The following is a 17172-nucleotide window of genomic DNA, read 5'->3' as shown; positions in this document are numbered from 1 at the left end:
CATGACAGCCAAATCAACCTTATACAGAGTACAATTACTACAGACACTGGACATTCAGATCATCATTAGGTATTTTGAAATTCTTTATTCTCACAGAATCAAAGGCACAGAAGAAACAGATTCCTAGGTAGGAACAAATTGCCAAAACTGAATCAGCAGATACAAAAACTCTGAATAACCCAATATCAGCCAATGAAACTGAAAATGTAATAATAAAAAAAACCTTACCTACAAATAAAAGCCCAGGTCCTGAAGGAGTCATAGCTGAATTCTTCAAGAAATTTAGAGAGGATGTCATCCCAATACTCCTTAAACTCTTCAATGAAATTGAAATAGAAGTAATACTCCCAAATCATTCCTGGAGGCAAGTATTATACTGATACCAAAACTGGAGAAATACTAAACCATAAAAGAGAATTACAGGCCAAACTCCCTCATGAACATAGATGCAAAAATCTTCAGTAAAATACCAGCAAATATAATACAAGAAATCATAATTATACAACATGACCAGGTAGGATTCATCCTAGGGATGCAAGGATGGTTCAATATACAGAAATCTATAAATGCAATACAGGGGCCAGGGAGATGGCTCAGTGGAATAAGTGCTTCCCTGGCAAGTGCAAGGGCCTGAGTTCAATCCCTGGCTCTGCAAAAAAGAAAATATAATAATAATAATAGCAATACACTATAGCTACAGATACCAAACAAACAAAAAAAAAACCACATGATGACCTCAACAGATGCACAAAAGTGCATCTTTTGAGAAAGGCCACTCATGATCAAAACCCTACAGAAGATTGGAATATAGGGGTCATACCTCAATCTGATAAAAAGCTGTCTATGACAATCCAAGAGCCAACATATCCTTAAGTGGAGAAAAATTGAAAGCTTTTACTCTCAAAACAGATACAATAAAAGCATGTCCTGTATCACCACTCCTGTTCAATATAGTTCTGGAATCATTGGTTGTATTCATTAGACAACAGAGAGAAATAAAAACAGTATGAATAGGTTGAGAAGAAGTTAAATCATCATTATTTGCAGATGAAACGATACTCTACTTGGAAGACACACATGAAAACCTCCACCAAGAAGCTGATAGAATTAATAAACAAATTCAGTAGCATAGCAGAATACAAAGTCAACACCCAAAATCAATATCTTTCCTCTACACAGATAACAAACTCACTGAGAGAGAAATTAGAGAAACAGTACCCTTCACAATAGCATCCAAAAAATGAAATGCTTAGGAATTCATCCAACAGAGGAAGTAAAAGCTCTGTACAATGAAAATTACAACACTCAAAAAAAAAGAGATCAATGAAGATTTTAGATAATGGATTGATATTGCTTGCTCATGGAAATGAAGATCCAGCATTGTGAAAATGACCATACTCCCAAAATTGTTATACAGATTTAACGTAATCCCTATCAAAACACCATCAACATACCTTACAGGTCTAGATAAAACATGCTTAAAATTTATTTGGAACCAGAGAAGACCTAGAATAGCAGAGGCTATCTTGGGCAACAAAGGTAAGGCAAGAGACATTGTAATCCCTGACTTAAAATTATACTATAAAGCTATTGTGATAAAATCAGCATGGTGCTTTCAAAAATACAGACTGGAGGATCAATGGAACAGATTAGAAGATGCAAATACATCTACAAACACACTTAACCAACTTATCTTTGACAAAGGGGCCAAACATATTCATTGGATAGCCTCTTTAGAGGCTATAGAAAGATAGCTTCTTTAACAAATGGTGCTGGAGGGGATGGGGAGATAGCTCAGTAAGATAAGCCCCTGCCTGGCAAGCAAAAGGTCCTGAGATCAATCCCTGGTTCTGGAAAAAAAAAACAGTGGTGCTGGAAAAAGTAGCTCTCCACATGCCAAAAACTGAAACTAGACCCAGCCTATCAACTTGCACTAAACTAAAGTCCAAATTGATTAAAATATAAACATTAAGACAGAAACACTAAATCTCCTGGAACAGAAAGTAGGTGGAAATCTTAAAGATGTAAGTAGGCAGACAGTTCATGAACAAAAATCAAACGGCATGGGAAATAGTGAGAAGAATCAGCAGCTGGGATCTTATTGTACTGAGAAGTGTCTGTATGTTGAAAGAAATCATCAACAGAGTGAAAGACAATCCACTGATAGGCAAAAATGGTAACCAACAATCACTCAGACAAAGGACTTCTAAGTTATATGAAAAAGTAAAAAAAAAAATCGGCCAACAAACTTTGAAGAACCTATCTAAACATGGGCATCTGAGATAAATTCACACTTCTTAGAGGAAGAAATTTAAGTGGAAAACAAATACATAAAATAGTTCCATACTAATGACCATTTGAGAAATGCAAAATAAAACAACACTGAGATATCATCTTACCTCAGAAACAATGGCTATCATAAAGAAATCATCTAAGAACAAATGCTGGATGGATTTTTGGGGAAAAGGGACCTTTATCCACTGTTGGTGGGAATGTTGACTGGTACAACCACTGTGGAAATCAGGATGGAGACTTCTCAAAAATCTAGGACTGGAAATTCCACTAGATCTAGCTATCCCTTTCTGGGTATTTCCCCCCCCCCAAAAAAAAAATTGAAGACTTTGTACTATAGTGATATATGTTCACCCATGTTTACAGCCATACAATTTGTCATAGCCAACTCTTGAAAACAACCAAATGCCCATCACTTGAGGAATGGATGAAAAATATGTGGTAATTTTATACAATGGAGTATTTCTCTCCTATGAAGAAGGAAAAACTGGAAGCCTTGATAGGTAAGTGGACGCAACTAGAGGTTATACTCATAAGTGAAATAAATCAGACCCAGATCTGTAAATACAGAATTGTTTCTTAGTGTAAGAGCCTGAATAAAGGTATAAAACCTGAAATATATAGTAGATAGAGCAAAATGGAAAGAAACTGATTATAAGGATTAAACAATGAATGTGTGAGAAAGGACAAAATATAGGAAAAAGAAAGGAGGCACAAACAAGCAAGTATAAATACAGGATATACTGGGCGTGGTGGCACATGCCTGTAATCCCAGCTCTTGGAAGGCTGTGAACAGTCAAATCCCTACGAGTCTAATCTAGTAGTGAGACCATGAACACCATGTGGACCCTTCCCTAAAAAAATGTACATATACAGGATGGCTGGGATGATTGTAATCATAATTTCTACCAGTTTTTTTAATAGAGATTAATGTTTAGACTTTTCACTTTAACTAACTCTGTGTGCTGATATCTGAGATCTGAGCGACCACATCAAAGACAGCAATGTGTAGTACAAAGCCTGTGGCTGAGAATCTTGCATCTTTTTCTTCAAAATGTGTACTGTTTGTAATGTCTTATCAATTATTATACTCTCTTTAAAATAAATTAAAATGAGAAAAGACAAGGAAAAAATTAAGATTTCTTGAAAGCAAGCATCAATATTCCATTTTTACCCCATTTTGCAAAGCTATATCTGTTATTATGAGCAACAGATTTGAGAATAAAAATAATGTCACAATTGTTAATTAGCTATTTCTGTTTTGAAAATCTATAACATATGTACTGTTGTATGTAACACTTTTTGTCCTTTCTTCTATTTGCTTTTGCCTGTCTTTACTCTTCAAAATAAAATAAAATTAAATTAAATTAAAAAAGAAATATGTAAAATGCAAATGATGCACATCAATTATACATAAAATATTTTATTCCTTATAAATTTTTCATATGTCTATAATTGTTGACAAATAATATTTGACTAGTTTACTTATAATTATAAATTTCTAAACATTGTAATAGTTATTGTAATTTAATTTGGCCAAAGATTTACATGAATGCATTCTTAATTTTATAAGGATGTTTGTTTGTGTGTTCTGTGTTATTTTATGTGTATGTGAATGTTTCACTGAGCAGCTGTTCCTCTTTTTTTGATAATCCATTCTAAATATGATTTGAAATATAGACTTAAAAGCATGTTTTTTCCTGTTACCCAATATTCAAAATGATGTAAGAATTGGTTCAAGGAGGTCATCAAAATGTTTGTATATGATTAATGAATAAGAGGTGTGGCCAACTTTTTTTTTTCCTTCAAAAGCAACTTCCAATAATCTCAACAGACTTTTTTTTTTCTTGTATTTTAGGGAAGGGTCTACAGGGTGTTCAGGGACCAGGGAGATGGCTCAGGGCTTGGGAGGTAGCTCAGTAGAATAAGTGCTTGCCTGGCAAGTGCAAGGTCCTTAGTTCAATTCCTGGTACCAAACAAACAAACTACAGGTTGTTCAGGGTCTCACTACTAGATCAAACTCAGGGTGATCCTGCTGTTTACAACCTCCCAAGTGCTGGATTACAGACACGCACACCCAGGGGTGGGGCCAGCATGGCAGGCCCAGGGATCAAACCCCTGGACACTTTGCCTGCTTGCAGGTGCTTTAATCCACTGAGCTTTTGGCCGACCCTCAACAGACTCTTAAAAGATGCACTCAATATGTTGGGCATTGGTTATAAGATAATTTTTTTCAGAAAAAAGTTGCAATAAAGATTTCTCATAAAAATGCTCTTGACACATTTAATATATTTATGCTTTCCAAATGTACAGTATTCTACAATGCAAATTTTCTTTCAGATTCAAACATATACCTTTTTCTTATGCTCCAGATATTTGTAATAAGAGGTTCATGTCAAACCAACATGAGGTCATCAGTCAAATGAGAATTTTCTAACAAAATTTATGTAATATGTGTGCTGTATACATTTAGAGATGTTTCCCTAGAATGGAGAGTTCTTCATGACTGTCATGCTACACTACATTGTATGACTATTGATGTTAAACTATCTCTGTAAAATTATATAACTGTTGTCTGTTAACATTCCACAGCGATTTAACTACTGGAACATCATAGTGGGTAAAAAGCACTTCTCTGGTTATACTTTGCATTTCAAGGTGTGTTATGCTCAGATAAAATTTTCATAATTAAGTATATTGATCCCAACTAAGTATACTAATGTAAACCTAAATTCTCCTATACAAACAATTGTTATTAATTCCTGTTTTTAAGTGTATTTAGTACAGGGTATCACTATACAACTTGAACTCATAGTGATCCTCCTGTTTTCAGCTTTCCCAGTGCTGGGATTACAGGCATGCACCACCATGCCTGGACTCAATCACAGGTCCAGCATGCCTGAAGGTGGGACCAGAGTGGCATAAGGTATTGAACCCTCGTCCCTATGCTTGGCTAAGGATGTGTTTAGTCAGTTGAGTTATCTCTCCAACACTTTAATTCCTGTTTTCTATCACTATCTGTTCTTCATATTCATGCCAAACTCAAAAGACATATCTCAGCTCTAAGACCCTTCAGAAAGACTTACTTAATCTCACTTTCTATGTCTTCAATGACAGAGTCAAAAAATTAACTACACACAAATTGCCAGCTTTTTGCTGTAACACTCAGGACTCCCATCAAAACAGGACCTTGTCAAGGTAATACTGAACCTAAACAATGCTGCCACCTGAATGCCTCAAGAACCATGTTTCAACTGTGGTAAAGGAGGACATTGTGCATGAGCTTGCCTCATCCTAGAGCTATTACCAGGACCTGGTTCCATCTGTAAGCTCGAGGGTCACTGGAAATGTGAATGCATTGTCTGCAAGAGAGCAGGTTAGTCATCCAACTCCTTCCGATCACAGGAAAACTCACTACAACTAGATCCATCAACAGTTCACCTGCTTGGTCTTGCCACTGAAGAAAAACAATGGGGCTTGGGGTACATGACCCCCATTGAGATATCTCTGTCAGAGACCCAAGTCTCTGAATATCCCAGGTAAAGTAAACTTCTTGCTGACACAGAATGTTCTTTCTGAGGTTTCAGGTCACTTTATTAGATCTGTGGTTTCCATAGTTGGTGTTGATGGCCAACCTATACTTTGTGGAACTGCTGGTTGAGGTGATTAGAAGCCTAGGAGCATTGGTTGTATTGGCCACTGCCTTTGTTCAGGAGGTACAAACTGCCTATTTGTAAATGATTTAGCACACCATGTATCCTTAGCCCTTATAGCTCAGGAACATATAGATCAAAAGTTACAGATCAGGGTGTATTCCTTGGAAGAAGCTGTGTTATATTTAGGAAATGATGGACAAGCTTTGAAGCTTAGCCTGTGCCTGTGTTATTACAGGGCTTATTGGTTCATTTGTGTAACTCCTGATTTGTACACTAATGCCAGCTATGAATGGGAAAGGATCAAGGCCCACATTTTGTGAGAGTGGAACCATTCTGATGTGGGTTTGCACCTAACTCAATCAAATTGATTGTGGATATAACTTCTGCTCCTGTTCCCACTGCTGATGCCTCTGATTTGGTGTTAAATATTTTTAGAAAGGTTCAAAATATGTTTTCCCTACATGGCTTACAGTCTTGGCTCTGGTCTTTGCTCATTCCAGCTGTCTTATTATTACTTCTGCTTTGTATTTTTCCAGGAATCATTTTATGGGTCGTAGGGCAGATGCATAAGCTCTGGGATGCCTTGCACAAACAGCAATTAAAAAAAAGAGGAGAGATGCTTGAGGCTAGACAAAAAGACTTGACCTTGTTGAGGAAACAGAATGATGAGGAAGTAAAATGTGACAACATGCCCAGCTTCTTTAACCTGCAGTTTGGGCAACAGGCCCAACGGTAGACTCAGAGCTTCTTCTGTTTATCAGCTTGGTCCTGGGAAGCTATTCTGGCCACAGAAAAATAGTAAAGCTTAGAGTTAACCAGGACAAATGTTGGGCACAGGATAAAGATGATATTCTTTAAATAAGCTTGAAGCAAAATAAACTCATTCCTGGACCAGCAGTCTAGACCTCCCAACCTTGGCTTTATTTCTTTTCATTCTGTCCTCCCTCCATGCTGATCCACTCTTCAAGGGCTGGACCCTCACAGTGCTGCATGTGTTTACTGTACTAAGTAAACCCTGACCCTGTAACTAAGGAGTGAGTACATGTGAGATCAGAAAAACATCTCATGTATTACTCACAGCCAACAGCATCACCTGGGCTGAATATCTGAGTCAGAGAACACCTATTCAGAACAGCTTTTTAATCACATTTAAGCCATCAGGGTTTAATTCATGAGCTCTATAATCAAAAAGTACAAGCCAGAATATTTAAGACTGGGCCAGTCAATACTTTATGTGGAGTTTGAAATAGGACATGGTTCTTATTTCATTTAAGGGAGATCTAGCAAAAGAATTTCCTTTCTTTGCCTTCGTATGAGTTAAAACATACACATTAACTACCTTTCTCTTTGTGTCTGTAATAATCACTGGGCCCTACCCACATCTGTCTCCACCCTGATAGGTACTTTTCTCTCCCCATTTCATTGTTTTTACTCTCGAGAGGAACAGTTCATTGTCAAATGCATGTGTGACTGTTTGTGTATAGAATTCATTAATGTGAGTCATTTATAATAGTTAGAATAAGCACTAACTTTGACAACATAATATGGCATTAAAGATATGCTGATCTCATAACCATTTTAGATGAATTTCTGCTTAATGCTGTTAAAAATTTTAACAAGAGCAAAATACAACACATGCAGGAGATAAGGAGGCAAACATTTGGCAGAAATGAAAGACAAGTAGATGAATGAACAGGGCAGAATGAAGTTAAATGCCTCATGGATATAGGCCCACTCCCCACAATGAGTGTAATTATTATACGCTTGAAACATGTATTAATAAATATAAAAGTTATAAAAATAATTTGTGATTTCATAGTCCATATCATATGCTTTACACAGCCTATTGTGGGAGTGACAGTTAATATGATAGTCATTATGATTTTGTGTTTATTTTATTTTTGTTTTACTGTCAACCCAATCATGGCCTTGGGTATGCCAGCATATCCCTAGTACTGAGACACACCCAGATGCCTATTTACTCTTTTGCTTCTTAAATGTTAGTATTTCCTACAAACAGGTAGACCTGGCCATGACAGCTCCCAAGAGGCACAGCGAGCTGATTCCTGACACTCTCCAGTGAGTAGCAATTGACATTCTCATGAGGCAGATGAGATGATAAGGATTTAGAGCACTGAGGAGAATAAAGTTCAATGTATTTATAGCCCTATGTGTCTCATGGAAGAAGGAGGTGCAAGTGCACTTTCATTTGAACAGTGTTACCTGCATGCTGTGTGCAGTTGAGATGTGATGTCTTCTCATGAGACGCAGGTCTTCCTGAGATTAGACAGGCCCCTGACTGTGACAAAGGCTTTCTGTGCAGTCTTGGAGAGGTGGCTGGGAATGTTTCCATGCTCTGAGTTGGGCCATCATCGGAGGGACTCAGATGTGACCATCAGCAGTTCTTCACATGTGTGAGTAAAGGTCTGGGTCGTTGCTGAGGTCCTCAGATGAAGGGGCTGTGCAAGATAGTGGATTAAAGCACTAGAGTGATCCACTGAGTCTCAAAATATTTTCAGGTTCTTGTCATTATGTAGTTAGGTATTGTCTCTCTGGAGAGTAAAACACTTACTTAGACTCTCAGTTCCTCTGTCAGAAAGTAGCTCTCAGACATTCTAAAATAATTACTTATAGAAATGAGCACATGTTTCTTTGTTCAGGAGTGGAATTCCTAGATTATTGGGCACATAGTAACCAGTAAGGTGACACAGGCACTTCTTGGGGTAGAGTGAATGCAGCCCCATCTCTGCACCAAGTACCTGATGACCTAACTATGGGGACACCACGAGGGGCCCACGCCTCCAAGAAATCTTTCCATGAGGAGTCTGCTTGAATCATATATGCTGTTAAGCTACTTAGGAAATAATTATTATAACTGATGAATTTAATATGTCAAGGGTTTCCTAAGGTCGAGCACTGCCTGAAGTGTTTTAGATACAAAATCCCATAGTACCATAGAAAACGAAGAAACAATTCATGATTCAAAAAAAATAACAGGTGAACAGAGGGAATGAGAAAGTTAGCTAGAATTTCTAATTACATGAAACCAAGCCAAAATGAAAGACAGATAGATCTGTGTGGAAATGATCTTGTCTTGGCTATGGGCCTGGGTAAGGTGGCGTGAAGCCAAGTCTGTGAGCTGCTAGCTGCCTGATGCCTTTCCTCTCTCTGTTGCATATGCTCAACTGTCACTCATTTACACCCTCAGACCCCAGATGTTTCCATACAATAGAAGCCATGAACTGTCCTGAGCTCAACATCAAGGGGCTTTCAGTGCAGATTATTTGCATTTTAATCTGAACTCCTTGCTACCTGCTTATTGTTTTCCTCTACAGTATGTGAATTTCTCTTTTTTTTGAAAAATTATTATTTTAAATTTTAATAGATTGCAAATTAAAAATAAATTATTTACAAACATAAATGAATAGAACAATAAAAATTGTCCAAAATAAAAATGAAGAAAGAATTTACAGATCATTCATGATAGTTCACTGTGTCAAAACTAAGAAACTTATATTCACGTAATTAGAATTCTCAAAGTAAAAAGGAGTAGACAATAAATATTTAAAGATTTAAAATTTCTGAATTTAGTTCAACTTATAATACCACATTTCTAAGAAAAATGAACCTTTTTGCACAAGAAATTTAAATAAACTTATACCTAGATACACAAAAATGAAATTGTCCAAAACTTATTGCAAAGAAAAAATCATTAAAGCATACACATAGAAAAAAATTAGCTATGGAAGAACAAAACTAAATAGTATCTTATTCCACATTAGAAAGAAAAAAAAAACCAAGTGTGTAAGAAACTAGACTAATTAAAGGACTGAAAGAAAAAAAGATCTGCCCTCTTTGAATTTTATACTTAGCAAACATACCTTTGAAAACCAAAAGTAAGATTTTCTAGTTATACAAACTTGAAATATTTTAATACCTCTAGAAGTAGCATATAGGAAATAACAAAGAGCATAATTCAAAAGGCAAGAGAAGTTGCAGTATACTCCTGGATGCACTATAAAGAGCTCTCAATATGGTAGTTAGGCAGGACTATTATAAAATATATTATTAGATGAACCTTTATTTAAAGGTCATTGAAGATTTCTATGAAACAGTACCAATCTTATGCTGGGTTATACACGTATTTTTTCATACATATATATATGTGTGTGTGTATAAAAGACAGGGAAGAAGTAATATAAAGTCAACAGAAGGTGGAAATATACTTTTTAAAGTTCCTAATACTAGGAGAGCATATCACACGATGTCTTTTAAATAAATTGTAAGTCAAAGATATAGTACAAATCTCAGAACAAAAATGAAGATTAAGCAATATTCAGAAAATTAAATGTTCCAAAACAATTGAACTAAGAAAAAGTTTTCATGATAGCAAAGAAGTACTAAGAGTGAAACATAAGGCAAATAAATGACCAGCACTTTTAACAGTGTGAGGATAGGACATCGCACAAAGTTCTAGTGTGCTTTGGACATGCATAGTGACTGTGACAGTTACTGGTGGCCAGGCGTCACTTGTGGGACTGAGCTACAACTATTTCTTTGAAATCCACCCTGTAGACTCAGATGGAATTATGACTCATAGGGTGGAAGAGAAGTCTATCTGTAGAGTATGCTGATGGAAATATTTTGCTGCTGAACACAAAAGAATAACTGAAAGACTACTATTGTATACCTCTTATTCTCCTGTGTTTAATTGTCTGCCTTATTTGGTGAATTCTTTACATTCTCATTCATGGGGCTGTGATCAATTTGCCCCCTCTCTAGGACAACATTTAGTAGTCTATGTAGGCTTGGCTTTTCATCATTAATTTTTTAATTGTTCTTCATCATGGAAGTATTTCACTTCTCCATTATACTTCAAAGAGAGTTTTTCAGGGTATATCAGTCTGGGTTGGAATTTGTTTTTTTGCAAGACTTGAAGTACTTTGCTCCATGCTCTTCTTGAGTTGATGGTTTGTGAAGAGAAATTTGCCATTATTCTAATGGGTTTTCCTTTAAATGTGATCTGTTTCTTTTCTTTAGAGGCTTTTAGTATACTGTTCTTGTGTGGAATTTCTGGGATCTTGATTATTATATGTCTAGGTGTGATTTTAATTGGGTTGATGTCATTCAGAGTTCTATATGCTTCGGTTAGCTGAATGTCAGATTGTTGCCCCATATTTGGGAAGTTTTCTGCTGTTACTTCTGCCCATATTCTTTTTACATCATTTGTATTGACTCCTTCCTTCTCATTGATGCCTATTAGTCTCACATTGTTCATCTTTGCATCATCTTGCAGGTATTGAATTATTTTTTCCTGCATCCTAGTTTTAAGAGATCTTTTCTTACTTTTTCACTAGCTGCAATGGTGTCTTTAATATCAGAAAGTCTATTTTCACTTCACTTTCGCTGAAACGGATTTGCCAGCTTGTGATTGAGGTTTTAATTTCCTATATATCACTTTGAATCTGTTTCATACATTCTATTTCTTTCCTATATTGCTTATTCAGGGGTTCCATCATTTTTATATTCTGCTCTATTTTTTTATCAATGTATTCTTTAGAAGCACTTAGTACTTCTTTGATTATAGTTATCACTACGTTTTTTAGTTCAGAAATTATTTCTGATCTGATGTCTTCTATAACTTTCTACAGTTGTTTCTTTTCTTCCAACGCTATTATTTTAGAGATATCAGGTGTGTGATTTCCAGTTTCCTCAGTGCTAGTGTCTTCTGCATTTGTACTGGGTAGACTCGAGGCCTGAGACTGCACTTTGTTCCTTCTCTTTGTCATTTTGTATACCACTGGCTTCTGACCTTTTGTGTAGAGCTTAGATAGAATTATTACCTTAGCACCAGGTCCGGATCTATATGATGTTCAGATTCCTCCAGGTGGATGTTGCTTGGATCTGGCTGGGGTTTGGCTGCTGTGCTCCATTTCTTCCTGGTGCAGCTGTTGGAGTTGAACCCTTTGTGTCACTCTGGCATGATGTTCTGCTCCTGATCAGCTGGGTGGATCTGCCTCTAGACTCTTTGCAGGGAGTTCTGCTGAAGGATTCCACACTGGGCCTGCACTCTGAGTCGAATGAGGATCCAGTGGGCCCCAGCCGGTCTCATTCACACACTGGACCTGTGTTCTATGTCAATTCAGGATCCAGCAGGCCCCAGGCCATCTCAGTATATACATTTCTAACTGAAGCAGATTCACAAGACAGATGGGAAAAGTTCATGACTCCATCTGTTAAGGAAAGTAATGAAACAGCCAGTCTTAAGTGGTGCACATTAGTGGAGGGAGAAGAGTGCGAGCTGCACCTGTGCCACTGCAGCACCTCATGTGGACACTATGGTCTTGTCACCTGCATGTTCTCTCCTCTCTCCTCTCTCCTTCCTGAGGAGAAGGGAAAATTTTCTGAAATTGAACAGCCATGCTCTACCTCATAGGTTGGCAATAGGTGAAGCAATCCCAGGAACAACAGAAATTGCAATAAATCAGAATGTGCCTGGCTAACAACTAGGTTAACTTCCAGGAAAAGAGAAGAAAACATTGATGCCTTTGTTTATGTTTTGATCTCTGTGATCCTTGTACACTTACTTGCACATTTCAGTATTTCTTTCTAGACCAAATATCACTTTTATCAGGTGAAACATTAGTGGTACTTGAAGACCCTCTTTACCACTGACACTCATTTTACCAGTCATGATCCCAGCCCCCTGCAAGGTCAGAAATGCATTCATTGTGGGATGTGGTCTTGGCTCAGCCCATGAGTCAAATGCCAGGCAAGTGACAGCAGCCAGAGCACATACAGCGAGACATCTTCCTGGTGCAGAGAGCTGAAAAGAGGTCAGACATTGTTTCTTGCAGGCAGGGATGGCCCTCTGGTCTGCCCCTCAGTGTCATCCAGGAAACCTCGGATACCCTCCAAAGCAGGAATGTGTGATGCTACCTGTCCACTCCCCATTGTGCTATCCATTTTCAGGATGAAATCTGCAGATGTGGCTGACACTGAGCATATTAAGAAAATCTCAGTTAACAACAAATAAGTAAACCATTGTCTGGGTTCTTTGCCTCAGTCTTAGGTGAAGCATGACCACTGCATGAGAAATATAGATGTTTAAGTTAGTTACAGTACAAGAAATGTTTCTGCATGCTTTGCAGTGAGTATGAGTGCAACTCAAAGTACACTTTACTCCTCCTTAGTCTTTACAGAAACCATATGCATGAGTTCATGGAGAGGCTGCTGCATCTTTAGGGAAGGATGTGACATTGCTTTGTTCCCCATCTTCAACATTTTGGTCTCTGCACAAGCAGGCATCTAATTAAGGAGTAAAGGATTTATAATGTGCTACAGTCCTTTCGCAGGATTTTAATACATGTGTATTCATGTAATGCACTTTATTTTCCTCTCTTCAGTGACAGATGAATAGAAAGCTAACGAAATAGTGACAGCATTGAGGAATTGGAGGAGCCACTAAGGATGAGATGTAAAGCTGCCCAGGAAAGAATGTAGACTGCATTCTACTGTGACAGTGCGTGTACACAGATTGCCCCTGTAGCTAAAGCCCAGTAAACACTCGTAATTAGCACAAAGTTCACAATAGCCTCCCAGGAAACATTGCACCATTGCTCCCTTTCATAGATTAGGAAATTCAGAAAGAGAAAATGTGAGTAAATGTTACCTTATATTCATTATTGCCTGGGTACACTGTGCCTGTAAACATTCTAGACTATTCAGCATACTCTCAACCACACGCATCCATGTGCCAGGTGTGTGTGAGTAAATGTTGCACTGTGCCCATGTTTTTGTGACTGTACCTAGCATGATTGGTTATTCTGAAAATTTGAAACCTCTACATTTCTACAATATATACTTCCTTCAAACATTAGTATCTAAATAACTGCATTACAAACATATCAGTTTATGTTGATAAACAGATTACAAAACATTCTGAGGGATACTCTTCTGTTTTTTTCATTTCCAAGGGAAAATCATGTCTAAATACTGAGTTGGTGGGCCAGTCAAATAGCTCAGTGAACTAAAGCACCTTCGTAGGCAAAGGGCAGCTGCCAGGGTTTGATCCCCAGCCTGCCATGCGGGCCCTGCCACCAGGGCATACAGAGATGGAAATTGAGACTGGGCATGGTGGTGCATGCCTGTAACCCCAGCACTTGGGAGGCTGAAAAGGAAAATTATTACGAGTCTGACCTACATAGTGAGGCCTTATAGACCCTGTACACTGCAGGCCCTGTACTAAAATAAAATTTTAAAAAATATTGAGTTGATGATATTTCCAAGTTAGCAATCCAAACTGTAGTACATGCCCCACAGCATTAGGTACATGTGAAAGATGGTGTGTTTGATAGGACTGCAATGTGCGGCATGCTGTATAATACATAAATGAAAGTTTCTATCAATTCTCAGTGACCTGATTCTCAGAATGCCATGAATAATGTTAAGAAATGTGAATTTTTACTGTCAGCAGTGGTGATTTCCATTAGCAATGAGTTGCAGTGGGGGCAGAGTGAAGCCCTGAGCTGCCTTGTGATGGGCCCACAGCCGAGGGGAGCACAGGTGGTGCAACCTTGTTAGATGTTCTGCTTGCTCTTCAGACCTCGGTGCCCACTTTTCCTTCTCAAGAACCTTCTCTGACCTGCTAATCTAGGCTGGTCAGTCCCAGGACACTCCCTGGTGTTATAGGAAATGGCTATTTGCTTCCCATTTGCCTTCCTTCAAATATAAGCCTCCTTTGGGGAAAAGGGGGCCTTTGTTGATTGCTAAATCCCAATGCACATAAGAATAATGGCAAAACTCTCTGAACTCACTAATATTTGAATAAAGAGGTGAAGAAAGCAAGTCAGGGACAAAGGAAATGGAGAGAAATGAGCAGCTCTTGGATGACCTTTTTAATTTCTAGTGTATTTTTTCATTCTGTGTTAGGGCATCTTAGTAGTGCATAATGTCTGCATAGTAACATCTGACCACTGATTAAAGGAAAGGAGGGTTGAACTGCAAGGGGCATTTGTCAGTTCTTGCTTGCTAATGTTTTGGATACATCCGCAGATACAGTGAACACAGTATAGGACTTGTGACAAGATATGAGGATAAGTAGAAATTTCCAAACTTTTTGAATTTTACATTGGTAGGATAGAAATCTTTCTCTGCCTTGATAAAGTTCTACAAAAAGATGTAAGGCTTTTCCTCTCTCATCCGGCAGAACACTTTTGAGTTCTTTGCTCTTCTCTTTTCCAGGCCATGAGTCTGAATTGTTCCCTGTGGCAGGACAACAGCGTGTCAATCAAACGTTTTGCCTTTGCCAGATTCTCTGAGGCTGCGGAGCAGTGCTTCCTTCTGTTCGCTCTCGTCCTGCTGATGTTCCTAGCCTCACTGATGGGCAATGCTCTAATAGCTCTGGCCATCCGCACCAATCCAGCTCTGCACACCCCCATGTACTTCTTCCTGGCCAACCTGTCTTTCCTGGAGATTGGCTACACATCCTCGGTGGTGCCACAGATTCTGCAGAACCTCGTGATCAAGGCCCCGGCCATCTCCCGGGAGGGCTGTGCCACACAGATGTTCTTCTTCACGTTCTTTGCAATCAGTGAATGCTGCCTTTTAGCAGCCATGGCTTTTGACCGCTACATGGCCATATGTTCCCCGCTCCACTATGCAACACGAATGAGCCGTGGGGTGTGTGCCCGTTTGTCTATGGTCTCTTGGGGGATAGGCTGCACAGTAGGCTTGGGCCAGACCAATTATATTTTCTCCTTAGACTTCTGTGGTCCCTGTGAGATAGATCACTTCTTCTGTGACCTCCCTCTAATCCTGGCACTCGCCTGCGGGGACATCTCTCGTAACGAGGCTGCTGTCTTTGTGGTAGCAGTCTTTTGTATCTCCAGTCCATTTTTACTGATCATTGCTTCCTATGGCAGGATTCTAGCTTCTGTGTTGACCATGCCCTCCCCTGAGGGCCGCCACAAAGCTCTCTCTACCTGTTCTTCCCACCTACTCGTGGTGACCCTCTTCTATGGCTCAGGCTCTGTCACATACTTGCGACCCAAGGCCAGCCACTCACCAGGAGTGGACAAACTGCTGGCTCTCTTCTACACAGTAGTGACCTCCATGCTCAATCCCATCATCTACAGTTTACGCAACAAAGAAGTTAAGGCAGCTCTCCGAAGAACCTTGGGAAACAGACGGGTTTTGACTCTGGGATAGGCTCTGAGGACCCCACAGGACCCCCCCCCCTCATGACTACAGTGTGAGCAAATAGACAACAGTGAGGCACTCTGCCTTTTGGCAGAGGGGATTCTGAAACCATCACTGTCAGTCTGGCATTATCTCTGGACTCAGAGTTATTCGCTGATTGCAAATTCCATAAACAAGCTGGCTGCTAAAGAATTTTACTAGCACCATTAAACAGGTTATTTCTTTATTATTTTAAAGAGAATAGAAAAATAACAGGTAAAACATTAGAAACGATACAGATTTTTCAAAAATATAAGGTGACAGGTATTTAGCAATTGTTATATTGCACATTGTTTTCATTGTAGCTGCTGATATTACAGATACAAATACATAAAGTTGGACAAAGTGAAAATTTTAAGCCTTAACTAACTTCAAAAAACTGATAGAAGGTAGTATAATCATCATAGCTATGCTGTGTACATATTGACATGATTTTCTCCTCTTCCTTTTTTCCCTGTCTGTTCTCCATCCCCTCATCCCCATTAAACAGGTGCTTTTGCTTTTTTCTTTTGAGACTGGATTTCTCTATGCAGCACAGGCTGGCCTTGAGCCCACTTTGTAGCGCAAGCTGGTCTCACGGTCCCTACTATCCTCCTGCTTCACCCAACGCAAGCTAAATTTCCAGTTTATGATGCAGGAGTTTGATGGTTCCTCACTGCATATTTGCAGATATTTCCTGGATCTGAGCCAGGCTGTTTTGCTCCTTCTCTCAAGCCCACTGGCCATCTGACCTCACAGCTTCATGCTTGTCCTGAGTAGGTCTTAATCCTCTAATAGTCCACTGTGTATTACTTCTTTCCACCAAAGTGTTTAAAAATCTTTAACTGTAATTATTAACAGCTATAACATAATGGAGTCACAACATGTCCTATTACTTTCAGTATGCCAGAAGAATATGTAAATAGTCAAAATCCTTTCAATTTCACAGATATTTGCTATAAAGTATTAGGAAAAAAGCACAGGAAAGTTTTTAAAAACAGTTAAA

At 38.6% G+C, this 17172-nt stretch overlaps 1 protein-coding gene across 1 annotated transcript; it reads left to right on the top strand.

Annotated features, from left to right (window-relative positions):
- The first annotated feature begins 15173 nt into the window (after positions 1-15173).
- LOC101561398 (olfactory receptor 10C1-like) lies at positions 15174-16157 on the top strand. Its single transcript, XM_004647812.2, has one exon. It carries the CDS (start codon positions 15195-15197, stop codon positions 16155-16157), a length of 963 nt encoding a protein of 320 aa, XP_004647869.1. The 5' UTR covers positions 15174-15194.
- The last annotated feature ends 1015 nt before the right edge of the window (positions 16158-17172 follow it).

The sequence above is a fragment of the Octodon degus genome, unplaced genomic scaffold (genome assembly GCF_000260255.1).
Source record: "Octodon degus isolate 3935 unplaced genomic scaffold, OctDeg1.0 scaffold00328, whole genome shotgun sequence".
Classification (NCBI taxonomy): Eukaryota; Metazoa; Chordata; class Mammalia; order Rodentia; family Octodontidae; genus Octodon; species Octodon degus.
This window is presented reverse-complemented; position numbering and strand designations above follow the sequence as displayed.